Source organism: Nelusetta ayraudi, unplaced genomic scaffold (genome assembly GCF_046127955.1).
Source record: "Nelusetta ayraudi isolate G7.1 ecotype Tasmania unplaced genomic scaffold, CSIRO-AGI_Nayr_v1 ptg000163l, whole genome shotgun sequence".
Classification (NCBI taxonomy): domain Eukaryota; kingdom Metazoa; phylum Chordata; class Actinopteri; order Tetraodontiformes; family Monacanthidae; genus Nelusetta; species Nelusetta ayraudi.
Window position 1 is genome coordinate 475,602 of NW_027466213.1, and position 26,899 is coordinate 502,500.

At 47.7% G+C, this 26,899-nt stretch overlaps 2 protein-coding genes across 7 annotated transcripts in view; both read right to left on the bottom strand.

Annotated features, from left to right (window-relative positions):
* Positions 1-1,696: 1,696 nt before the first annotated feature.
* lrrc3 (leucine rich repeat containing 3) lies at positions 1,697-3,049 on the bottom strand. The gene has a single exon (XM_076013986.1). It carries the CDS (start codon positions 2,815-2,817, stop codon positions 2,017-2,019), a length of 801 nt encoding a protein of 266 aa, XP_075870101.1. The 5' UTR covers positions 2,818-3,049; the 3' UTR covers positions 1,697-2,016.
* A 14,083-nt stretch (positions 3,050-17,132) lies between these two features.
* pcbp3 (poly(rC) binding protein 3) overlaps positions 17,133-26,899 on the bottom strand; it is a 41,907-nt gene continuing 32,140 nt past the window's right edge. For 2 of the 6 annotated variants that reach the window (XM_076014000.1, XM_076013999.1), the window contains exons 5-15: positions 26,674-26,697; positions 26,525-26,557; positions 26,312-26,428; positions 25,424-25,555; positions 24,702-24,887; positions 24,178-24,252; positions 23,147-23,188; positions 22,186-22,264; positions 20,926-20,978; positions 20,510-20,679; positions 17,133-19,080 (exon numbers count right to left, since the gene is read on the bottom strand). In XM_076014000.1, coding sequence (XP_075870115.1) covers positions 19,044-19,080; positions 20,510-20,679; positions 20,926-20,978; positions 22,186-22,264; positions 23,147-23,188; positions 24,178-24,252; positions 24,702-24,887; positions 25,424-25,555; positions 26,312-26,428; positions 26,525-26,557; positions 26,674-26,697 — 948 coding nt within the window. In that variant the 3' untranslated portion in view covers positions 17,133-19,043. Of the gene's footprint in view, positions 19,081-20,505; positions 20,680-20,925; positions 20,979-22,185; positions 22,265-23,146; positions 23,189-24,177; positions 24,253-24,701; positions 24,888-25,423; positions 25,556-26,311; positions 26,429-26,524; positions 26,558-26,673; positions 26,698-26,899 lie in introns of those variants that run through there. The other 4 variants (XM_076014001.1, XM_076014003.1, XM_076014002.1 and 1 more) reach the window with 4 other exon arrangements.

Consider the following 26,899-nt stretch of genomic DNA (forward strand, 5'->3'; position numbering starts at 1 on the left):
TGCTCACACTGAGACATCGTGAAAGACTTTTACCATGTCTGGCATCTCGTCTCGGCCACACAGAAAGGAATTGCATCGGGTTTTTGTTTTTTGTTTTTTTAAACCACAGCACAAAGTGGATGAGAAAACTTGAGAAGGACGCGTTTGTCATCAACTAGAATTTTTATTGAAAAATGCTGGTAAGGTGTCCGAATCCAGTGAATAAATTCAAACAATAATTCTAATTAGTCTGACGGATTTTTATAAAACGCTTATCACAAACAAATGAATTGGAGCCCTTTCATATCCATCACAGAGATACACTTGCTAGTAGACTAAACCTCCAATGGCACACACACACACGCACACACACACACACGCATACACACACACACACACACAGGACATTTTTTTTTTTTTTTTTTACAGAGATGGAAACGACATTCCTTCAGCTTGTAAAGGCTGCACACACATTTATCAACACACACGTTGGTATAAGACGAGTCAAAACTCTACAAACATTTTAGTTTATAAATAAACAGACTGCTGTACAAAAATGGGGTTTCAGACACAGTGTGCATCATTTTTGACATAGGTCAATTTTTTTTTTTTTTTTTTTAAGGGCAAGAGACTTTTCCTGTTTTAACCTACAGGGACAAATTCTGAACGAGTCAGCACACGATGATGATACGATGACACAAAAGGATGCGCAATTACTTTCAGCTGTTTATTTATTTTAATTAATTAATTAATTCATTCATTTATTTATTTATTTACCTTTCCTTCCATCAAGTTTTGAATCTGCTCTGTAAAATCTTTGCGATTCTGGATCTCAGCTCCACATCACACACGTTGTCATGTTGTGTGACTGTGTGGAGCTGCATTAATAACGGAGGACGGGGGGGGGGGGGGGGAGACAACTGGACGAGCAGGTGTTCGACTGTGGCGCACAGTGCTATGGCAAGAAGTCCTGCAGACTAGGCACTTGGAGAGAATCAACCCCCGACCAGAAAAGATCCCCTTAAGTGGAGTTCCCGTGATGTTTCTCTTATTTGTGTGTGTGTGTGTGTGTGTTGTGTCGTGACATTTTTGCCCTTCCCAGCCGGTCCTCAAACGCCGTTGAAATCAGGGAAACATTCTGATTAGGTTTCGTCAAGTTTTACATTCAAAATGAATTGAAGTGCTATTTAAATACTCAGCATTAGCAGCCCTGCAGTCAGAGATAGTTAATAGTAAATGTCAAATCAAATGACGTGACTTCATCCATCTTTGGATTCACACGTCAACAAAACCTTCATTTTTTTTTTTTCAACAAAAGACAACGGGGGATACACGACGACGCAGGAGCCCAAAATAAAAACAATTACACTAATTAAACAAGAATGCGCTCGTTTGAAACACGTCATTATTCTTAAGTCGAATGGCAACATTTTCCTCCGTGAATGCATTTTGCATTTTACACGACACCCTGCGGCAGGGTTCGGCACACAACAACATCGTTGCCAGGGTCAGTAGCTGTGCGGCCGGCGTTTCCTGGAGGCAAGGCTGCTTCAAGTCTCCCGGCTCGCAGTGTAGAAACACTTTCCCCTTTTCGTGATCTCGTGACAGTGCCTCTTGCCTTGGCAGAGTCACAATAGATAAATTCACTGCCACAGAGTGACTGTGGGACGCGGTCCTTCTTCTTCTTCTCGTTCGTCTCAGTCCGAACCCAATCGCATTGTGGATCGACACTGGAGTGGGAACATTCATTTCCCCCGTCCACGCTTTCATGTGTGAGTCGAATGCAAGTTGCGGTGCTGGAGTGTGCGCTCTCGCAGTTTGCCTCTCTGGTTGTAATTGTGTTAGATTCCAAAAAGGCATCATTTTGGGGCCCCTCGTTTTTTTTTTTTTTTAAACAATCAGTTCAACCCACTAAAAGAGCCAACAGCAATGTGCTTTCCAAAACACCGGTGACTCTCCCAGCTTGAATGTACCAGTGTCGCACACAATCACCCAGTGACTCACATATTTACAGGTGTGCGAGCGCCACGTCTCCTGCTAGAGAACCGTGCTGATGGTGTCAAAGTCCTTGCTAATCTGAGAGCTGCTGGGCAGGGACTTGAGATACTCCAGGTGCCTCCTGGCATCTTCCTGATTGTGTCTCACGTAGTAGATGACGTATGCAATCACCATGGTGAACCAGCCGAACATGGTGACAAACATGGCCACGTCTGTGGTCTTGTGGTGAAAGTTGCAGAAGTTGATCCCTGAGTCCAGCACCTGTATCACTGGCTTGCCGGCGTACTCGTCCCGCACGGCCGTGTGGCAGACCACCTCGTTGACCGTCTCAGGGTCCAGCTGGAGCTCCCGCAGGACCTCCTGCAGCGTGCACTCGCAGTGCCACGGGTTGTTCGACAGGCTGATTCTCGCTCGCAGGCGGGCAAACGCCTCTTTGGGGACGCCTTGGATGTGATTGTTCGATAGGTCCAAGACAAGGAGGCTGTCGGAGACGCCGTGGAAAGCGCCAACGTCCACGGTCTCGATGCCATTGTTGGACAGGTCCAGCTCCTGAAGGTAGTGCAGATCTTTAAAGGCCTGGTTCGGGATGTGGTTGATGTGGTTCGACGACAACAGGAGGACAACGGTGTCTCTCGGGAGGTCCGTTGGGATTTTCTCCAAGTTGCGCGATATGCACTGGACCACAGTCATCCCACCCTTCTGTACACAGTGACAATTTCCAGGGCAGGCCGTCACCGGTCGGTTTGCCATGAAAGATCCCAAGCACAAGACCCACAGCAAGGCGAAGCCATCGAAGATGACAGTTTTCCTGGGCACACCCGGCCCCGCTGTGTCCTGCATATTCCGCAGCAACCTCCCACTAGTGGTGTCAGGTGCAAACAAACATAATTCTACCTAAATGGCGACTGCCTCTTCATTAGCCTTCACAAGCCTCCCGCTTTGTCCGGGCACAGGAGGGCTTACCTTGAGAGAATCCTTGGAAATTGATTCGACAGAGTCTCATACAATCTTTTGGTGTCGCTTTCAAAAGAGCTCATCCGCAATTGAAGCTGCTCACTGAGCATTTTCCAGCGGGGGGCGGATTGGGGGGAGGGGGGCGGACTGTAATCCCAGGTTTATTGTGAGGACGACGCTGAGAGGTTCGGCGAGTTGGGGCGTGGAATACAAACGTCACGCCGCGCACTGCAAGAAACAAAGGAGAGTGTTATTCTTGGGCCTCTAATTTCCAGTCTCCCCACACAACAGGAGACAGCACACGGATGTTGTCGTCGTCGCTGTGAAGGAAGCCTCACGCTCACCCAGACAGCATTGCAACGCCAGCGAGGATAATTTATTTTCTAAGAGCATTGGCAATTGTCTTTGTTTCCGAACTGAGCTGCGTAAACGCTCCCGCTCCACAGTGATTGGCAATGTCTAACGCGATTATTGAAGAAAAATCCATTTCACTTAAGTGCAAATCTCATAAACCGGCAGACATACACGTGCGTACGTCGACAGAGTTTCTTTTTTTTGTTCATTCAATTATCAAAACATCATTTGGTCCAGCGTCGTCTTTGATGAAACGCTACATGGAAAGATTTTCCCGTGCTCAGTCACTACGGCAGATATCAATATTAATCACACTGGCTCGCAGCATGCCAAAGAGGGCAAGAGTCAGACTCATGGAAAGAGGGTAGACTCCAGCAAACAGCATTGAGGGTTGTTGGTTTTTTTCTTCTTCTTCTTCTTCTTCTTCTTCTTCTTCTTCTTCTTCTTCTTCTTCTTCTTCTTCTTCTTCTTCTTCTTCTTCTTCTTCGCGTAACTATTTACCTCTGTTCAAGGACGGCGGTCTCTTATTGTTATGATGAGAGTGACTGTGTTGTGAAATGACTCCAAATCTGTCCTGTGGGAGGGTCATCGCTTAAGGACTGTGCACCCTCTGCTGGGCTAAACCACACACACACACACACACGCACACACACACACACACACGCACACACACACACTGCGATCGAGGTCATCAGTTGGAGTCTCATCATCCTTTTTTTTTTTTTTTACTCCCTCTTTTGCCACTGTTCTATCTTTGGCAAGGGCTTGATATACCTCGAAGCAACACACACACACACACACACACACACACACACACACACACACACACACACACACACACACACACACACGGGCAAATCTTAAATAAAGCACTCACGTTCTCATCAGTCTGCTCAGCAGGAGGTGTGGACATGTGGCAGGCGCATCTACTCACACAAGGGCGGCTACACAGCCCCCCTGCCGTGTGTGTTATGACACCACTACATCATTATACCCTACTGTATATTAGGGCTGTGGTTTGCACATGTGCACTTGGCCCCGACAAGCATTATTAAGATGTCGCCCTAACAGGGTTTTATTTCCACACATTTACAAGGATTTCCTCCACAGATAAAGTTCATTTACGCCCTCAAACGTTTTAGGATGTTTTTTGTTTTGTTTTGTTTTGTTTTTTTGTTAGTTTTGGATAGAAACTCCAATGTGAATTTCCCCGTAATTTGTGAAAGAAAACACGTATCATCCTTTGTTATTGATAATAATAATAATAATAATAATATTAATAATAATAATAATAATAATAAAAAAAAGTGCTATTGTGCATGATAGAAAACGTGAAAAGCGGGTTGCAATTGCATTAAACTGTACAACATTATTTATTTATTTATTTATTTATTTTTAAATGAAATCCCCCACCCCCTGCAGCCTAAAGCTACACACATTCACACGTGTGAATAACTACACCGGCGATTCATTCACTTACCTCGGTCGACTTCGGCGTTCGAGAGCAAATAATCCGCCTCTGGGAAAACGGTGCAGCCCAAAACGAGGTACAGCCGATAACAATGCGGCTGTACCTGGACACAGATGCGACACCCAACCCAAAGGAAAGGAAAGGAAAGGAAAGGAAAGGAAATTCTTGATGAGATAACTGCCGGTCTCTCAACAGGGGCCAACATTAAAACACGTCGCCTGCGTCTCTCTAAAGAAGGGTGGGAAGTGCCGCAGGACCGAGTCCACGCTGCCCCCCCCCAAACCCCCCTCCCGTCAAACTGTCAACTTGCTCGGCGTCCAAGTGACGAATCCCGCCGGGTGAAGTGATTCACGTCTTGGAAAACCTTGCTCTTTTAACGTGTCGCCGATCGGGCACGTCACGTCACGTCACGATACGCACGCACGTACGCACGCACACACACACACACACACACACACACACACACACACACACACACACTTGTTGATGATGACGCTCGTGTTTCCTAAAAGGAGCCGCCGCGCAGGTCCGAGGCGAGGCGAGACGTCCACGCGCCTCCCGGTCACCGCCCCCCCTCGTCCCCCCAGAGTGGCGCGTAAATTATGGCGCGCGCTTGCCGCCACAACGAGTCCTGGCCGCGCGTGGAGTGCAGCGTTGCCGCGCGTCTCCTCTCTTCTCCTCTCCTCTCGTCCTCCTCTCTCCTCTTCTCTTCTCCTCTCCTCCTCCTCTCTCTTCTGCTCTCCTCTCCTCTCCTCTCCTCCTCCTCTCTCTTCTGCTCTCCTCTCCTCTCCTCTCCTCCTCCTCTCTTCTCCTCTCTTCTCCTCTCCTCTCCTCTCTTCTCCTCTCCTCTCCTCTCTTCTCCTCTCCTCCTCCTCTCTTCTCCTGTGCTCTCCTCTCCTCTCCTCTCCTCTCCTCTCCTCTCTTCTGCTCTCCTCTCCTCTCCTCTCTTCTGCTCTCCTCTCCTCTCTTCTCTTCTCCTCTCCTCCTCCTCTCTCTTCTGCTCTCCTCTCCTCTCCTCCTCCTCTCTCTTCTGCTCTCCTCTCCTCTCCTCTCCTCTCCTCCTCCTCCTCTCTTCTCCTCTCTTCTCCTCTCCTCCTCCTCTCCTCTCCTCTCCTCTCTTCTCCTCTCCTCTCCTCTCCTCTCCTGTCCTCTCCTCTCCTGTCCTCCTCCTCCTCTCTTCTCCTCTCTTCTCCTCTCCTCCTCCTCTCCTCTCCTCCTCTCTCTTCTCCTCTCTTCTCCTCTCTTCTCCTCTCCTCCTCCTCTCCTCTCCTCCTCTCTCTTCTCCTCTCCTCCTCCTCTCCTCTCCTCTCTTCTGCTCTGCTCTGCTCTCCTCTCAGTCTGTCCCTCTGTCCTCTCCCATGTCTTTTTGTCTACCTGCTCCCTCTGTTCTCCAGCCAAACATGAACATCAACTTGAAAAAACAGACTAGTATTTGTGCCCCCCCCCCCCCTCCAGCTAATTAAAATTCAAAAGATGCAATTACTTATATGCATATATTTTTAATTGATTTAACCAGTGTTTTCAGTGTTCCTTTCTTCTCTAAATGATGCATTGTCAAATGTTAAGAGTGGTTTGGACCTTCCCGGCGTCCCTGCGCTGTGAATAACAGGCTAATGTTTATTTTTAATCAACCCCTTTGCCTATTAATTAGTCCCACTGTGAAGGAGGGCTGTGCTTCGGGGGAACGAGTTGCCACTCTTATACATTCTGCAGGTAATTGCCCTCTTTTCGACAGCGGAGGCTGATTTAACATTCACCGACGGTAGAGAATCTAAAGAACACCGTTTAAACTCCGGGTGACGTAATTGTCCCGCTGTTGGCAGACTGTGCTGCTGGGGATCCAGTTGCCACTCACATGTTCTGGGAGCGACGATCCCCTTTCAGGAATGCGTGCATGGGCTTATTTAACATTCACCAGCTGTGTATGATTTAAATTTGCCCGACTTAAGCTTTGGGTGACATGGATTGCGTCTGGAAAAGCACCACTCCACCTCGGCTAAATTGATTTTCTGTCCTTTAATGTATTTATAATGGAGAAACACATTTTCTCCCCGAGAGGAGTGCCAAAACACGGCCTAATCACGTCAGCACGTCAAATAAGTTGAGACGTAATGAGAGCGCGAGCGGAGAGACGGACCGCACTTGACGTCACCGATCCCTGCGCTGTCACCCAGTGAGGGCGAGTTGAGCGTGAATGGCAATCTGTGAGATGAGGGAGGTAAGATTTAGTGCGAGTTGTAAAGGAGCCGTTGATTCGTTTTGTCCTGCCGCGCCACACATGTGCACGCATGGATGTAGGTCAGCCGCCGGTCCCGCTGTTCCAGATGTAATTTCAGGAGTTTTTCCTCACGATCTGTCCTGCCTGCAGCCCCTGTGGCGCGGCTGCTCTGATGAATTATGCTGTGTCCCCTCCTGCACTCTTGCACTTGGAAGTAGAATTTGTTTTGTTTTTTGGACTTTTGGTGGGGAAGCGATCGCTGAATTGTTACCCGCACTTTTTGACACGTCCCCTTACAGTAATTCATCCGCTTCAAATTGTGGAAAAAAAACAAAAAAAACAAACAACAAATATCCTCAAAGGCTGCTTCACTAACTGATTTTTTTTTCCTGTATATAACGAAACAAGAAAGCTCGGAAAGATTTTGGGGGTCCGTTATTTATACGTACACTTCCCATCGGGAAAATTCTAACAGCCCAACAGGAAAGCGAGGGAGACAGTGAGAGGTGCCAATGGCACCATAGAATTCAGGGGGTCTTAAAACACAAATCTAATCCCACACTTTGGCAGCTTTTACTGCAGAGGCCGGCGGCAGAGGGAGTCCTGAGCAAACCATGCACCCAAGTAAACAATCACCCAAAGACAGGACGGACTGAGATACAACCCACACCGAAGTGCTGATCTCCCTTTTTTTTTTTCTATTCCATTGTTTTCTGGCTTTATTGGGACGCGATGGTGAGATGGGAAAGAAGCAGTCGGGCTGTCAGCATGAGGAAACATTTGGTTAGAAGTTTCTTGAAGAGCAACGACATCATCTCCCCCTCTGCATTTTGTTGCAGGAGCGATTCTGCAGGTGTTAGGTCTTATTTTTTTTTATTATTATGCTTTTGGTGAAGTCTTCGGGAGAGACGAGTCTTGGCTGTTATGTGAGTGGAGTGATTCCCCCCCCCACCGACACTGCTTCTGACTGAATTCTCTTTTTTTTTTTTTTTTTTTAATTTTCTCGTATTTTCTAATGTATTTTAACCGTCGGCACCGCATATCATGGAGTTAACATTTGGTTGCTAGACAGTAATGGGAAATTGTAGGGATGCAACGTTCCTGGTCGTATTTCAGATCTAATTGGGAGCAGCGAAAAACACCCGCAGACTCGTGGCGAGCTCCTCCTGGCAGATTTAGAGCAGCGATCGCATCAAATCACAGACCATCTAATTCTCCCCTGACGGGCACACAGCTCATTGTCCCCTCCTCCTGCAGCGGTAATCAAAATCCATTGTCCACCCGGCTATTTAAAAAAAAAATGAGGCTGAAATAAATATTATCAATCAGAACAGCTGAGACATTCAGGGGCGAAGAGAAAAGTGATGCGTTTTCTTTTTTTCTTCCGGTATCTGCTGAGCTCCGAGGTTTGTCGCACATGGCACAAATCTCACCTTTTGATCAGGCAATAGATAAACAGGTCGCGAGGGGGCCTGATCCACTGGGAGGGTTTCACGCTTACACTTGCACAATAGTCGGTGCGAGAGAGTGAAACGGGAGTGCTGTGGCGGTCAGACAACTAGAGAGCCAAGGTCAGCGCTGTGGGGGGAGGCTGGCTGTCCAGGAAGCAGCGGCAGAAACGCCAGCAGACTTCCTTTCTTCCTGCCAGCCTGCCGGACGCATTGGGTTTCACTCGTCAGCGACTTGCGCTCACCTTCCTCAGTCACTCTGAGGGAACAGGAAGAGGAAGAGGAGGGTGGCGGCAGCTGGGGTAAGGGTGGGGGGTGGGGGGGGGGTGAGGGGGAGTGGCTGCCGATTCATCTAAATGAGCAACGGCACCAGCTTTGGCTCCACATCAATTTATTGTGATTAATGCAGCCTTCGTAGAATTTCCTCTTTGTCAGGACTTCTTTTTCCGCAAGCAAAGACAGAGATATGTGTATGTGTGTGTGTGTCTGTGTGTGTGTGTGTGTGTGTGTGTGTGTGTCTGTGGGGGGGGGGGGGATAAAGAGAGAGAAAGAGGGAGGGAGCAGAAGGGTTGGTTTTTGGAGTTAGGTTTGGGATTGGGTTTGAGGTTAGGGTTGGAGCTGGGTTGGAGCTGGGGTTAGGGTTGGAGCTGGGGTTGGAGCTGGGGTTAGGGTTGGAGCTGGGGTTGGAGCTGGGGTTAGGGTTGGGGTTGGAGCCGGGGTTAGGGTTGGAGTTGGGGTTGGAGCTGGGGTTAGGGTTAGGGTTGGAGCTGGGGTTAGGGTTGGAGTTGGGGTTGGAGCTGGGGTTAGGGTTGGGGTTGGAGCCGGGGTTAGGGTTGGAGTTGGGGTTGGAGCTGGGGTTAGGGTTGGGGTTGGAGCCGGGGTTAGGGTTGGGGTTGGAGCCGGGGTTAGGGTTGGAGTTGGGGTTGGAGCTGGGGTTAGGGTTGGGGTTGGAGCTGGGGTTGGAGCTGGGTTGGAGCTGGGGTTAGGGTTGGGGTTGGAGCCGGGGTTAGGGTTGGAGTTGGGGTTGGAGCTGGGGTTAGGGTTGGGGTTGGAGCTGGGGTTGGAGCTGGGTTGGAGCTGGGGTTAGGGTTGGAGCTGGGGTTAGGGTTGGGGTTGGAGCTGGGGTTGGAGCTGGGGTTAGGGTGGAGGTTGGGTTAGGGTTGGGGTTGGAGCTGGGGTTAGGGTTGGGGTTGGAGCCGGGGTTAGGGTTGGAGTTGGGGTTGGAGCTGGGGTTAGTGTTGGGGTTGGAGCTGGGGTTGGAGCTGGGTTGGAGCTGGGGTTAGGGTTGGAGCTGGGGTTAGGGTTGGGGTTGGAGCTGGGGTTGGAGCTGGGGTTAGGGTGGAGGTTGGGTTAGGGTTGGGGTTGGAGCTGGGGTTAGGGTTGGGGTTGGAGCCGGGGTTAGGGTTGGAGTTGGGGTTGGAGCTGGGGTTAGGGTTGGGGTTGGAGCTGGGGTTGGAGCTGGGTTGGAGCTGGGGTTAGGGTTGGGGTTGGAGCCGGGGTTAGGGTTGGAGTTGGGGTTGGAGCTGGGGTTAGGGTTGGGGTTGGAGCTGGGGTTGGAGCTGGGTTGGAGCTGGGGTTAGGGTTGGAGCTGGGGTTAGGGTTGGGGTTGGAGCTGGGGTTGGAGCTGGGGTTAGGGTGGAGGTTGGGTTAGGGTTGGGGTTGGAGCTGGGGTTAGGGTTGGGGTTGGAGCTGGGGTTGGAGCTGGGGTTAGGGTGGAGGTTGGGTTAGGGTTGGGGTTGGAGCTGGGGTTAGGGTTGGGGTTGGAGCTGGGGTTGGAGCTGGGGTTAGGGTGGAGGTTGGGTTAGGGTTGGGGTTGGAGCTGGGGTTGGAGCTGGGGTTAGGGTGGAGGTTGGGTTGGGGTTGGGGTTGGAGCTGGGGTTGGTGTGAGCGTGCATGCGTGTGTGTGAGGTGAGGTTGTCTGAGGTTCAGACTGGGGTTATTGGGATGTCAACTGAAGTGGCTGTCATTCAGAATTTGCCCAGTGATTACCACCCTGGTAACAAGTGTCTAATGACCAGCATTTATATATATTATCCTCTGCTTGGCTGCTGTTTCCTGCCTCTAATTACACCAGAGGCCACTTATAAAGGCTGAAACACAGCCGAGGAGCCAGAGGCAGCGGCTGCTGATGTGTGACCACTTCAGTGTGACACTGAAGACAAAGAGCCAGTGTGAGTCCTGGCATATGAATGTGTCTCCAATGTGAAACCGAGGCCCTGTGTTGTCACCGGGAGGCGGCCTCTGCCCTCAGCCTCCTGTGCTCCTGCTGCCTAATGGAGCTCCAAACGCCTTAGAGGAGATAAATTACCCCCGTCCACTGCCTTCAGACCGTTCAACCCCCTATCGCCTAGATACTTAACCAAGTGCATCACTTTTGGAATTACCTTGACAAAGTAAATTCATCTCCCTGGTGTCTTTTTCCTCCTAGGTTGGGGGGTTTTGGAGGTGGTCAGTCAGGAGCGATGAGTGAAGCTTCTTATTTTGGATCATCCATCACGCCGCCGCCGCCACCACCTAACCTGAGCGTGGCTCTGTCTCTGGGGACGGGGGCGGGGTTTGTCAGCGTCTGATTAGCAGCTGTAATACATCCGCCGTGTGTTTGTGTGCGACGGTGTGTAATGAAGCGGCTGAAGTGATGCGTGGCGGGGCCGTCCGCTGACGCCGCGTGATTTATCGTTGCGCGTCGTTCGCTTCACTATGAATGATGTTACACTTGTGTAGCCATTAGCCAAACCGCTGTTTGCGCACACCCTCGCCGTTTGCCACGTGTTGATGTACGATATACACGGCAGGCCCGTCAAACTCATGTTGTCAAACTTGAGGAAGTGTGAATGCGATCACTCTTTAAAAGGCCGTGAAGGGACTTTTTCTGCGTTGGAGTTTGCGCCGACGTCGAGAGGAACACAAACACATGCAAGTACTTCGGTCCTACTGAGACGATCCTCTTTTCCAGCGATCTGGTTCTGCAACCTGCTTCACTTCAATCAATACCAGTCAGCGCAAGTGATGACAGTCATTTACAAAGTCCACGCCTTCGGTTGAATTTCCTTCCTTGTGCTTCCATCTCAACTTCACTGATTGTGAAATTCTGTGAAATATGAAATTACTACTGGAAAGATGGAACTTCTCTTGGAGAGGTTGCCGGTACATTCGGGATCACGCATCATTTTTTTTTTTTTTTTTTTTTTAAGTTGTATTCACTTTTTCATTACCTCTGAATTGCAGAGACAGCTGAGATGTCGATGGGGAGAAACATTATGGTGCAAAGTTTAATACTCAGATAAACTACATGCGAGAACTCAGATGGGGAGTTCTCGTTCCCAGTGATTGTGTGAGTGAGAAGAGCCATCACAGCCAGACTGACTTAATGGAGTGATGGTTTTTATTGAAACATTTTCATTTTAAATCTGCAGAGACGGATGTTGACGTTGCCGCTCGCCTCATATACAGTAGACGGAGCTATTCAAGCTTTCAACTGATGCACCGCGTTATTATTATTGCTCTACTTTTGTGTCTGTATCTCTTGACATGAAGTGTCACTGATGGGCCATTAGGAAGGAACGTCCCGCTGGCGACAATGGCAAACGCACGCGTGGCTACAGCAAACGACAACGACGGTCACACAAAGTGGGTGAAGCTCCGATGGAGGGAAATTCAACGCTCGTGATCAGCAATTCTCCCCGATAATGGGCCGAGATCGTTTACCACCAATAGGACCTCTGCTTTACAATTGGAAAAATAATCTTGTTATAATGACGAGCAAATGGAAACGATCAGCGATCAGTTTTCATTGTGGCTTAGTGTCACTTACGCCTCTGGGAAAAAAAAAAATTGAAATTGTGCATCTCAAACGGCGCGAGAGTGAAAGATGGTGAATGGTGAATGGATGCAGAACGCGCGGAAAAACAGCGGTGAAAAGGCCATCAAACTAAAACTAAAACTTTTACTAAACATAAAATGAAGCCGTTAATCTGAGGAAGGTTTTCTTAGTCTAATTTGCATCATTTGAAATTAAGAGGCCAGGGCATCATCACTTTGTGTACCGCTAATATTCAGGTGTATAAGCAGTTCTGTTGTCCCGCAGTCTCGTTGGAGGGCATACATTATTCATCAAGTAAAATCACCTAATTGCAAAGTTTTGAAAACACTTCTCCCTCTCTCTCTCTCTCTCTCTCTCTCTCTCTCTCTCTCTCTCTCTCTCTCTCTCCCTCCCACTGTTTTAAACACTCATCCATGCCCAAGGGTGTATTCACTCTCTACCCACAATGCCTTGCAATTTGCTCTGACTGAGGAAAATGGCAAAGATGAAGAAAAGGAGCGACATTTTCTGCTAATGAGAGCAATAATGCCACAGTTTGACCCCTCACATTGTCTGAATAATCCATGTCAGAGTGCACCGCTTCTACTGTCCACACATTACGAGCGCCAGTTCAGCAATTTCATGACGTGAACATGAACGTTCATAGATTCCTCAGTTGTGAGGGCATTATTGATAAAAAAAAAAAAAAATGTGTGTATGAATTTTAAATGGACGAGAAGACGTTTGATTGATTGATTGATTGATTGATTGATTGATAAGCTGCTGACGAGCACCGTGCCTGGTGTCGACCTCGCCCGCTATCTGCATCGTGCAGCTGAACTTGCTCACTTCCTGTATGCTTGGCCAACAAATGACTACACACTGCTGACAGGGTGTGAATATTTAACTGTGCCAGGAAAGCAATGCTGCAGAGGAGAGAAGAACCCCTTTAATTGTACAAACTGAACACAGCGGTGCAGAGTGGATGCCAAGTCCATCCAACAACAACAACAACAAGCTGTGTCCCTCAAAAAACCAACAATTGCATGATGAATGAGACACATTTTATTTAAAAGACAAGAAAAAAAAAAAAAAAACAACCCAAAACTCTTCATGCAGCTCCTGCTCTCCCTCCTCAGATGAGACACGAGAAGAGCCGACTGCTGAGCCGCAGCTTCAATCGTCTTTCTGTTGACCACACACTCTGGGAGCGAGTCTTCAGAGTGTCTTGTCACCACTTTAGCGTGCAAAGTGAGAAGTGTTTAATCCGCTTATTTGTTCCATTTCCAGCGTGTCCAGGCCCCCTTTTTAGACTCCAGCTGGTTTGGAGCCTCAGCGGATCCACTGAGCTGTCCGTGGTGCTGAAGTAGGACAAGCCCTCGACTTTAAGGTTCATTAGCTGTGTTTCCATCACCCCTAGAATTGTGCAAAAATCTAAATATGGCAACAAAAACTGGTGATGGAAACAGCTCAACGCAACACAACACAACACAACACAACACAACACAATATCGCTTTTATTTTGCAAAACACTGGTGATGGAAACACAGCTGTTGATAACACTGTCAAAACTAAACTGTTCTAGTCAGACCTTTAAAAGTTCCCCCTGTGTGTTTTCACAAAGAGAGAAACAACAGCATCACTTTACTACGGTTATATTTAAACTTCATGCAAAAACAGACTATCAAGGTATTGCAGCCACTCAGACTGCTGAGATCACGTATTTATTAAGGGTCCACTGATTACGTTGTTAAGAATCTAACCAGACGCTAATGCTGATGCGTGCTTATTTGTGTGTTGGCATTTCACGCTTACAACAAACTTATTAAGCAAAAGATACATTCCAAATACAAAAACAATAATAAAAGGAAAATATTTTCTTTTTTTTTTTTTTGCTTTGTGTTTTGAAGCGAGAGGGAACATATGCTGTCACAAGCCAGTTTGTGTTTGATGCGGCCAGAAGCCGCTGCAAACCGAACGCAACACAAGCCGACCGTTTTCAACCACACAACACGAGCTGTCAAGTTGTTCTCATGGAAGAAGGACGAAGGAAAACTCCCTTAAAGTGTTGCAACCTAATTGCCGGAGAGAATACAGTTTTCCTTTTTAAATAATCATTTATTCGCTTTTACAAAGCAGTCAAGATCCAACAACACCAACACCAAAGTTCTGTCATGCAAGTTCTTCAAAGAAACATCCAAGGTCAGTTGAAATATGTCACATTTTCTCACGCTTGTTTACTTCTCAGAAGGAATTTGTTGGATTTTTGGAATCTTCAAAGTCCGGAGAGGAGGATAAACAAACAGTCTCAAAGCCACAGTGGAGAAGCTGCTTTCACTGCTTGTTTTTTTTTTTTTTTTTTTTTTAAAGTGTGCAAGTCACATACATACTCACCATGAATGCGGCTGCAGCACGGCGACAATGTTGGATTTTGAATTAATGAGTCTTTCATTTGGACAAAGCAGCTTTTCCTTAGTCACGCCACACAATCGCACAAAAGCGACAACAATAACTGGTGACAGCAAGAAGCCCAGGCAAGAGCACCACGCTCTGTGTGTGTGTGTGTGTGTGTGTGTGTGTGTGTGTGTGTGTGTGTGTGTGTGTGTGTGTGTGTGTGTGTGATAAATCACATGATATACTAAGAGCTCCCTGACATTTGTCTCTGTCATCTTAAATTGTGTCCACTGTATGCGGTATGTGTGTGTGTGTGTGTGTGTGTGTGTGTGTGTGTGTGTGTACACCCCGCCACTCACTGGTACCACAAACTGCGCACAGTGGACCAACAGCAACGGGTCATTGGGGTCTGAACCTGCGTCTTCTTGAATAATCAATATTGCTGGCTGTTAATTGAATCTGCTGGTTGCTGCTCTTTTTCTTTGTGCTCGCGCTCGCTCTGCTTTCAAATCATTAAACTGTTGTGTGTGTGTGTGTGTGTGTGTTTAGTCTCCTTTCAGCCGTCTGTAACGATCAGATAAGTGTGTGTTCACGTCACTGCAGGCCCTCCTGTCTGCGTCTTAGTCTGTGTTCCGACGCCCGGCCAGCTGAAACCAGACGATCCAGTTGGACAGTCGAGCTAACGGCGACGCTGCGCCTTCATGTTAGCATCTGCCTGTATTTTTAATGCATCTAATTTTATCCACGTCTTCACACAGGCTATAAATAGATTCCCTCTGCTCTAAACAAAAGAAATGTGACAGTTTGTGTCACACAGGAAGTGATTTAAATGCAGATTTTTCAACCCCCCCCCTCCATTCTGCTTAACCCCTTGCAAAGCTCTGCGCTACTCTGAGTTCCCTGGAAATCTAATGAGTGTTCATGGAATGAATTCCACATGCAGCAGGTCACAGTGGAGTCTGCAGCACTGACACAGGAGGCTTTGGGGATCAAAGCTGTTGCAATTGTTGCCACTGCCCTGTTTGTTTTGGTGGAGCAACATCTGGATTGTTTTTTCCCTCACTCACAACGAGATGTTTGCAGTGATCTCTGGTATAATATCTATTCTACATTCAGTTTTGTGACAATTACATTTTTTTTTGTTGTTGTGACACCCTGGACCAGTGGCCACTTTATTAGGGCCACACAGAGACACACAACCATTCACAGTCACACACACACACCTACGGACAATTTCCAGTTCCACCTCATATGCATCTTATGGACTGTGTGAGGAAGCTGGAGAACCTGGAGAGAACCCAGCAGACCCTGGGAGAGCCTGGAGAGAACCCAGCAGACCCTGGGAGAACCTGGAGAGAACCTGGAGAGAACCCAGCAGACCCTGGGAGAACCTGGAGAGAACACAGCAGAACCTGGAGAGAACCCAGCAGACCCTGGGAGAGCCTGGAGAGAACACAGCAGAACCTGGAGAGAACCCAGCAGACCCTGGGGGAACCTGGAGAGAACCCAGCAGACCCTGTGGCCCCCTGTGCTGAACATCTTCCTCAGATTTGCTCCTCAGAGCCTGAACAGCAACAAACCCAGAGGATGTTTTTCTTCAGGGAACTCACTCACGTCAGCCTTGACCCAGACCCCCCCGCGCCCCCGCCCCCCCCAACCCCACGTGCTCTGCTACACCTCGTCCAGCGTCGTCAGGAGCTTCCCTGCTGGATCAGCCTGGGATTTGTTTACCGGGCAACTCTGACACCTTCAACCTTGAGGATAATTATTCCACAAAGCCTGCAGAGATGTTGCTGCACTCTGCAAAAAAAAGGAAAAAGGAAAAAAAAAGGCCACGGCGGGAGTCGATATGGAAATAAGACGGCGCTCCCCCAGCGTGCAGCGCTGCCAAACGGTTGGCTCCGGACCTCTGGTGGACGGCAGACACGAGGAGTCTTTTCTGCAAAGAGCGGAAAACTTCCGGTTGCACTCGAACTGCCGCTGACACGCAAACAAACGCGTGGACGAGGGAACGTTTGAACCCGGCCATCCTTGAAGACGCGCTTTGTTGCAACTGGGAATTTTTTTTTCTTCTCCCTTTTCTGTCCTTTTATGGGACAAACACTTGAGCGGATGCAGGGTCAGAGGTCACGGGAAGCTGAACGTCTGCAGGGAAATCAGTTTTCACAGCCCAGCGACGCGCAGCCAGCGTCCACCTCAGAATGGAGTTCTGTTCTCTCTCATAAAGCAGGAAGTAGGCGGCGGCTTTTAGCAAACGGCGGCTGCTGCAAGTAGCACGGCAGGGAAATAAGTCCATCACCTGCTCAGTCAGTCTGGCTCTGAAGGAAATCCAGAAAATTTTGTTCTCAGATGAAACAAGCTATACGTAAAAAGATCATTTTTTTCTTTGAATCTTTTTTTAATTTTACACTTAAAAAAAAAAAAAAAAAAAAAATAGCACTTGAAAATGAAGCCTTGTGTAAAAATCGCTCGCCAATGTGCCAATGTGAAAATGACCAGACGGCTGAGAGTCAAAGGAACAAACACAAAAATTTATTATTTTTCTCTCACTCTTTTTTTTTTTTTTTTTTACAAAACACTTGAGAATCACCTGAAATAAATAAATAATAATAATAATAGTAATGATGATAATAATGATCATTAAAAATACAACACAGACCTTGAAAACCACCAAACATAAACCTGAAACATTCCCTCTCACTGCATCAGTACTTATCCATTAATAACGCATCAATTACTATTTTTTTTTTCTCTCGCTGCTCTGGCAGCCCAACAGAAAGTGTCCATGACAGAGAAATCAAAGACAAACAGGAAGCATCGCACGTGGCTCAACACACAACTGATTGCATGGGCGACCAAACTCAACAAAACATGAATGATAACAATAATAATACGAACAATGAGTGGGAAAGAAAAAAAAAAAAAAAAGGCAACTGATTGGCTTGCGGTGCCCCCCCGGAGGTCACTTTAACACTGTGTTTACTGTCTGAGGGCTGAAAATCCAGTGGAACTCTGCAGCCTCTTCCTCGCAGTGACGAGACACTCGCTGACGAGGCCGCAGACTGCGCAATGCCCTTTAGTCATAGCAACAACCAGTATTGCCATCACAATACTGTATCGTAATACCGGGGCGGCTTGATGACAACCTCTGGACGGTGGCAGTAAAACAGACGGAGGTCTGAGTCGCAGTAACCACTGAAGAAGTGGAACCTCTGCCTGTTCTAAAAGGTGCCGCAGTGTAAATGTCAGCAGTCAGAAGGTTTGCAAAATACATTTGAACACAGGTCAGGTGTGTCTATATATGTACGTGTGTGTGTGTGTGTGTGAGAGTTAGGCTTCACTGGAGCCTGATTGGCTGAGGATGTGAGTAAAACATTTGGATTGTGTTGCTTCATGCATACCAAGCTGAACTTTGCTCTCATTTTTTGTATAGATGCTAAAACAGGCGGAGGTGACGCTCGCACACACACGCACACACACGCACGCGCGCACACACACACACACACACACACACACACACGCACACACACACACACAAGCCTCCCTAGTGCTTTCCAGGAATAATTGACATAGAATGAGGAACTGAAATGAGCTGTGTGTGTGTGTGTGTGTGTGTGTGTGTGTGTGTGTGTGTGTGTGTGTGTGTGTGTGTGTGTGTGTGTGCGAGCGAGCGAGCGTGCACCAGATGGCTTCCTGGTTATGTTCATGGATATGCAATCACATGGCCGTTGCCCTGGGACGGCCACATCAATAACAGTGGGGCTGCGTGGCGGCAGGTGAAGGGGGCGGAGCTTATTTATGGCAGCGGTTTGGAATTCACAGACGCTTTGCTTCATTCCTGCGACGAGCGTCTGAGTCACGTCGCTCATGGCCTGATACCTTTGTGCAGTACGGGTGGGTGGAGACAGGCGCCCCCCCCACCGGAGGTCAACTCTCATTGGCCATTTCCTGTCTGCACGCTGGCCCTTTAGGAGGCGGCAGCAGAACCACTGGTGAGACTGACATGAGGATCTGAAGCTGGGTGAAGTCGTTTGGGTGCTACTGATGATGTCACGACTGGGGGAGGGGGGTGCATGGTGCAGGTTCTGACCTCTGACCTTCACTCGGCTGCTGAGTCAAAATTTAATCAAACGAGCAAACTAAACATGAGGTGAAACAAAGTGGTGAAGAATCACAACAATAGCAACAACAAAAGAAGACAACTGGAAAAGCAACAAGCACTTCAAATTTTTGGTTTGGGAGTCCTAATAACACTGCAGTTGAAGGAGTTTACAATAAAACAGCACAAAGGGGTTTGAAAAGTCTGAACGACACTGAGAAGTTAACAAAGAAAGAAAGAAAGAAAGAAAGAAAACCAAAACAAGGCGCAACGCTGTTTGCTGAGAGGTCATGTGACGCGCTGGAGGGGGGGTGGGGGTGGGGCAGGAACTAGAGGGCCCCCATCCCAGTGACTTCAGACGTCAGCCTGGAAGAGTTGAGGGAAGGGGGGGGGGGTGGGTGGGTGGGAGGGGGGAGAGACAGAGAGAAAAACTGTGAGAAAACTTTGGCTTTCAAATAAAAGTTTTTAGCAGTGACGCCTCGTTTATCTATTTATTTATTTTGCTATTCATTCATTTATTTATTTTTTGCAACCTTTCACTCTGAACAATTTGACAATATAGCAGCAGCAGCAGCAGCAGCAGCAGCAGCAGCAGCAGCTCCTGCAGCTGACGGAGGTCGACTCTGATCAGACGTGCAGGTTCTCCTGCTCCAGCGCTGATAAGCTGCTGGACTTTGAGGTATTTGGCCGACACGTCAACATCACAGTTGTGCTTTTACTTTTATTTTCTTCGGCTGATTAGCTGAGTCAGACGTTTTTTTTTTTTTTTTTTAAAAAAGGGTTGCGTGGAAAAAAGTGGGGATAAATGCAAACAGGAGGTAGCGGAGCGTTGCGAGGAAATCTCTAGAAGCCCAAAAAAATAAAATATATATTCATAGATATATATATATATTTATTTGTGCATTATCGTCGCACACAGCCTCCGTGTGCCGAGTCTCAGGACTCTGCAGATTTACTGGTGGACTAAGCTGCTGCTTTGAATGTACTAATATAAATGGTTATAATGTGTGAATAGAGCCAAGTCGGAGCTTCCTGAAGGCAGCAGGCAGGCCCCGCCCACTGGTTGCTCTCCTTTATGGACAAGCCAATTTACTAATCCGCAGGTTCTGTTCACAGGCACAGATTGCTTTTTCTGCGCAGCTGGCACTGGTCCCACGAGCCTCTTACTGGAGAGTAGCGGCTGAATTTTAATGCATTTCACTGGCCACAATCGGGGAGAAATAGTGGGCGGGGGGAATAGAACCCCCCCCACCCCCCCGAAAGAAACAAGAGAAACCACAAAGAAAATAACATTAGTGGGCAGCAGGTTGACGGGCCTGTCCTTCAAAAGATGAACAGAGCCTTGATGTTTGGCCAACTGATCCAAAGGTGCCAGTGTCATGAATGTCAAGACTGAACCACCAGGGAAGGTCCAGTCAGAGATCATCTCCACCAGAGAAGGTCCAGTCAGAGTCCAGTCTGATGGATCACCATCAGAGAAGGTTCAGTCTGTGTGGATCACCACCACAGAAGGTCCAGTCTGAGTCCAGTCTGAGTGGAGGACCACCAGGGAAGGTCCAGTCAGAGATCATCTCCACCAGAGAAGGTCCAGTCAGAGTCCAGTCTGATGGATCACCATCAGAGAAGGTTCAGTCTGATGGATCACCACCACAGAAGGTCCTGTCTGAGTCCAGTCTGACTGGAGGACCACCACAGAAGGTCCAGTCTGAGTCCAGTCTGACTGGAGGACCACCACAGAAGGTCCAGTCTGAGTGGATCTCCCCTCTGACTCTTCCTGGTGGAGGTGGAGGCTTACCTGGCGTTGATGAGGTACTGGGCCAGGCTGATGTTGGCCGGCGTCCCTGTGATGGTGATCTGACGCTCCGACGATCCCTCCATGGCGTTGGCGATCTTGATCTGAGCGCCCGACATCTGACGAATCTCGTTTATTTTGGTCCCCTGGCGGCCGATGATGCAACCAATGAGCTGGAAAACAAAACGGGTGTAAAAGCAGCAGTTGGTTGGTGTCCTGACCTGATGGTCTGCTGTGGGTGGCGTCAGCCAGAAGATCTGCTGTTTGGTGAACTCTCTTGTTGTCATATGTTTCTGGAACACTATCATTATTTTGTTTGTAATGCAAAATGAAAGAAGGATGAGCTAAACGTATGACAATGATGAAATGAAATGACGATGACTTCTTTTCTGCAGTCTACTTCCTCAAACTTTGCTCACATCGTTGGGAATGGTGAGTTCATGGGTGCTTGCTGGTGGGCTGGCATCCAGACCTGCAACAAGAGGAACCGTGAAACAAAAAGGAACATTCAACAATTTTATGCTTTAAAAAAATAAAAAACATACATACATGTCAAAAAATTTGACTATTAAAAAAAAAAAAAAAAAAAAAAGAGAAATTCTGGAGCGGTTGTTGAAGAGACAGCGGCGTCTCCTACGTGGCAGAAACCCGCGACAAGTCCTTGCGAAAGGCTGCAGGTCCAGCGGGTCAGATGGAGTCTTCAGACCACACTGGCTTCACCACGTCCACTCAGAAGAATTCTATTGTCGTTTCAACATGAATTTACCCCAGAAGAAGAACCTTTGCTTTTATGTCGAGGCACTTTACAAAGACAAAGACGTTGACTTTCACACTCCGCCAGCAACAAGGAAATACACTATCGATCTATATGTATATATATAAATAAATATATGTGTATATATATATATATATATATCATATATATGAAATATTCAAGTGCTCGCAGGTGAAATTTATATAAAATTGGCAACAAAAAATATGCACCAAACTTTTTTGGTGCATAACCCACAGTCCACCAAGTCTGCTGCCCGTCCTATTAATGCATATTTCCTATAAAAGTGGCATAATCTAAAATGCTCACAGCTATAGAAAAAAAAAAAAAAAAAAAAAAAAAGAGCGAGAGAGAAAAAAAAAAGAATAACAGGTTTATCCTGGTGAGATAATAAAAAAAAAAGATTTATTGCCGAGACGTGAAACAAAGAAATAATTGAGCAAAAACAATTTCTCCACTAATAACTAATATATATATATATATTTCTAAAATGTTTAACAGCACCACACAGACAACCGCCTCCAGCTGAGAGCTGCTAGTATCTGCTGTGACCTTCAAGCGTGGGTTCCCGGCGGCTCCTCGGACTCACTGGTGTCACCGTGACAAAGATACTTTCTTTGCACAAAGAACATCGCTTTTATTCATCAATTCTCAAATTTTTCCCCCTTTTACCCTTTCACACAGAGGCAAGAGAAATATTGATTCAAGGAAATGTGTGTGTATATATATATATATATATAGAAACGTAATATAGATCTAGATATATGTACGTTTGGAAGAGAGAACTCAAAGTGGGGAGAAAACAGGAGGGGTCAGGACATGCCATGCCGGTGGGAGGTGGGGAGAGAAATGTTCTCTCTGGATGCAGAGAGGAGGAGTCACCTAGAGGGAGGCTGTGGGTACGTACCAGGGAAAGCAGGGGTGGTCTGTCCGAGGGGGGTAAAGGGGGTTTGCTGCATAGCCAGCTGGTGGAGCTTGGTCAGCTGCTGAAGGGTTAGGAGGGAGAGGAGAGCTAAGAGGTTACTGTTACACAGGTAACACCCGGAGATGAAGCCCAGACCGGAGTGACGGAGCGGTGAGGAGGAGGGGTGGGAGGGATAGACGGGGGGAGGGACATGACACAGGGTGGGGGGCAGGGGGTGGAAGACGGAAAAACAAACAAACAAACAAACAAACAAAAAGAAAAAGAACCAGGACCCGGAAGAGGCCACGCTGTGACTGTTTTCCTTCAAAGTCTTTCTCTCGCTGGCTCCTCCCCTCAAGGAGCAACACACGGCCCTGGGAAATCAGCCTCTTTGTGATGTCACAAAGGGCACCATTGTTGCAGTCTTTGGTCTGACCTGGCTGGGGATTGAACCCACAACCTACCGGTCTCAGGGCGGCATTCTACCACTAGACTGCTAATTTGGCCCTTTCACTTCCTGCTGGTTGACACTTACAGCTCAGAAACAGGAAGTCCAGAGTAGCCCGCCCCCCCGCCCCTCGTCATTTCCATCAGGAGTGGCCGAGACGGACGGACACCTCCCTCTCTGGGAGCTCTAACGAGGGCTGGAGAGGAAGTCAAAGACGCCACGTGAGCGATTGCCGCGTCGAGCTCTGCCTCCGGCGCCATCAATCACCGGCACAACTTTGAATTAGCCTCATCTGGAGCCGCGCTACCTCTGCGGAAGGCTCCGGAGCGCCAGGACGGATCAAGGCCGATTATTAATGGGCGACGATTTGCCGTCAGCGGGATGGAGCAGGAACTCTGCCTTTTTTCCCGGAGACGGAGCGGGCGAGGTTCTGAGCTGCGTGGGTTCCTTCGTGATGACCGAACATGAATCAGACGCAGTTCACGGAGCGACTGAGAAGACGGAATAGAAACTTACATCTGGGTGCGGGATGGCGTATTGTCCCTGAATTGTATAGGCCTGAAAAAGAAAGGACAGAAGACACAGCAAGACGTGAGGAAAAAGATTTACAACTCCTGGACCTTCTGCAGAGTGGAGCTGAAACACAGCCACCAGCAGCCACTCACACGTGAAGGCAAAAAGATTTCCAGAGGAATCAAGGTTCTCTGTGTTCCGCTGAAAAACAAACTGCTTCACATCCAAGCAGCCTGATAATTACGTCTCAGGCTGATTCAGATATTGTATCTCGAATCAGATGAAAAACGTCCACTTGTGTCTGCGAGTCATACAAGATTTATTCCACCAGACTCGGGAAACTGAAGTTTGAGGGATGAAGGAAGCAGCGACTTTACTTTGTATTTTATTATATTTCACAAATCTCCCAGAACTCCAGACCTTCTCTTGTCGCTTTGCAGTGTTTTTTTTTTTTTTTTGTCACAGCTCTACTAAATCTTTGTGTAATTCCTAAAAAACAGAACAAAACAAAACAAAACAGAAAAAAAAAAAAAAAAAAAAATCAACCTTGCCGATTATTTATGGCTACATTTGGCAGCGAGCTTGATTACAAACTTCCCCTCTGCGGCCCTCAACGGCTGTCAGACCAAAACTCTGTCATTTTTTCAGAGCTGGAAACAAACTGAGCCGAGTGTTCGACCTCCTCCCGAGTTCCTGCTGCACTCGTGCAACCGTTAAATCACACTGAGCCCCAAACTCGCTTCTTCGTGTGACACTTTTATAATGTCGCGCCGCCGTCGCCGAGGGTGGGCGGGCGGATATTTATGCCGCTATTAAAGGTTGTTTGATAAGAAAAAGGAAGCACGAGGCCAATTTGCCGCCTGATCAAAGGGCCTGACGACCAATTTTTTTTTTTTTTTTTTTTTTTTTTTTTTTCCCCTAATGAGGCCAGTTTCAGCGCCAGGATGCAGCCTTTAAATAAGTAAAGAGACTCTCGGCCAGCTGACGAGGCAGTGAAACGCAGGGAATTATTCCTGAAGTGAACGAGGTCTTACCTGGCCACCGGAAAAAATGAGCGGCGTGGAGGCTGGCTTGGGGCGGTAGGGGATGGTGGCACCTTTGGGTGGAGACTGGGAGGAGGAGGAGGAGAAGAGGAAGAAGAGGAAGTCAGCATGTTCACCAGGATATGAAAAGCCAACAAACTTTGTGTGGAAACTGTGATTTTTTTTTTGTGTGTGTGTTTTGGGGAATGGTGAAGGATGGGCAGATTTGAAAAGAAAAAAAAAAGATGAGAAAACCTCGAGGAAAAACATGCAATTTCCTGTTGACCAAATAATAAAAAATGCTGTAATTATCTAACAGAAAATATTTTTTTCAGCACTGAAGACTTTATATATTCTGGATTAAATTCATTTTAAGCCTTTGCCTTCACATTGGGCAACGGACCTGTGTCTGTCTGAATGCATCTATACATAGATTTATTTTCCCAAGATTTATAACATCAAAAGTACTTAGGGTTGTAAATTGTGCCAAAGGAAAACAACTATCCGACCAGAAGAAACTGGTTCGCCCTGCGTACGTGTGAGGTCTCAGTAGGAACCACACGTCTGTTTGTCCTGTCCTGCAGATACTCCACCTCCAGCATGACCACGCAGATCTGCTTGACACACTGGATGATGGCTTCTGGGGTGCCGGAGATTGTCACTGCACGCTCTGTGGAGTTGGGCAGCATGTCGCCGGCCACCTGGACCTGGGCGCCGGTGGACTGCAGGAGACAATCAGGAGACAATCAGGAGACGACAACAACAACAGTGAGCTGACTGGTCGGCCTGTATCGCTGTGTGGCAGCCGGGGAAGGATGTGGACAGGGTTTTTTTTTTGGTATCAGCACATGACTGAATAAAAAGGGATTGTCCTCTTTGGCTTTCTTCTTTAATGTGACACATGACAAAGTCAAAGGACCAGCGGAAGGATGGAAGGACGGAAGGACGGAGGGAAAGAAGGCTGACTCTGCAGTTTCACAGATTAAATGTTTTTTGACTGAACGTCACAACAAATCCTGAAACGGCAGAAATAAAGTTCAGTGTAGCTTCTGTCATGGTAGCAGAATAAAGTGCAACTCAGGCTATTAGAACTCACTTCTTCCAACACTGACAATTCTGGGTCCATGGCTTCATTCTACCTTGGCTGTCAGTTCAGTTCAGTACTTCTGTACAAACCATGATTACGTTCCTGCATAATAAATGTTGTATTACTCCAGCCGGCCTTCGGTGTTGGAGCTATTGTGTCTCTACATTGTACCTCTCTCATCTCCTTGATCTTCGAGCCTCCTTTCCCGATCAGGGAGCCGCACTGGCTGGCCGGCACCACTAGTCTCAGGGTGACCGGGGGCTTACTGGTGGCCGGACTGTTGCTCATGGAGTTGATGATGTCCTGGAAAACAGATGGAGACAGAGGCTCAGGTCAAAGATCACCATAAAAACTGAAAAAGTGCTGCGGAAAGGAAAGGAAAAAGGAGATGGTGTTGGAGGTGGGTTTAGGGTTGGGGCTGGGGTTGTAGTTAGGGTTGGGTTTTGTGGTTAGGGTTGGAGTTGGACGTAGGGTTAGTGTTGGGGTTGGGAGTAGGGTTAGGGTTAGGTTGGGTGTAGATTAAGGTTGGGGTTGGGTGTAGGGTTAGGGTTAGGTTGGGTGTAGATTAGGGTTGGGGTTGGGTGTAGGGTTAGGGTTAGGTTGGGTGCAGATTAGGGTTGGAGTTGGGTGTAGGGCTGGGGTTAGGGTTAGGGTTAAGTTGGGTGTAGGGTTAGGGTTAGGTTGGGTGTAGGGTTAGGGTTGGGGTTGGAAGTAGGGTTAGGGTTGGGTGTAGGGTTAGGGTTAGGTTGGGTGTAGATTAGGGTTGGGGTTGGGTGTAGGGTTGGGGTTAGGTTGGGTGTAGATTAGGGTTGGGGTTGGGTGTAGGGTTAGGGTTAGGGTTGGGTGTAGATTAGGGTTGGGGTTGGGTGTAGATTAGGGTTGGGGTTGGGTGTAGGGTTAGGGTTGGGGTTGGGTGTAGATTAGGGTTGGGGTTGGGTGTAGATTAGGGTTGGGGTTGGGTGTAGGGTTAGGGTTGGGGTTGGGTGTAGGGTTGGGGTTAGGGTTAGGGGTTGTGTATGTGTGTTAGGGTTAGGGTTGACCCTCCAGGCTGAGGGGTACCTCCTCGAATTTGTAGGCGATCATGGCAAAAGCCTTGAAGATGGTGTCTGTGGGTCCAGTGATGGTGACGATCCTCTCTGGACAATTTCCCTCAGAAATATTGATCCGGGCTGCGCTCTGTTGGTGGGGAGGTGGTGGGCGGGAAACAATATTTATGTTATAAGATGCACGAGCAAAAAGGCCATGAAGTGCTTTCTGTGTGTCTAAACTGACCTCCTCCCGCATCTTTTTCACAGTTTCTCCTTTCTGAAAAAATATAAATTGAGAATAAAAATGATAAAAACTTTGTCAAAATACAGTTTTTTATTTACTTTGTCCTTGTGAATGTGTATGTGTGTGTGTGTTTGATGCAAAAAAAATACCTTTCCAATTATACTTCCAACTTCCTGCAATTAAACAAAGAACAGATTTTTTTTTTAATGAATTGTATGAAAGACCTTTGAACCCTAGACCTAAAGACCTAAGAACTCTAACCCATGAACTGAACCTGACCTCGGTGCCACCAGGGTCACTGAGAGGGGAGTGTCAATGAGCAAACAGCAGGAGGTGCTGTCGAACCTTAGCCTTCTGCTGCTTCCCTGAAGGTGC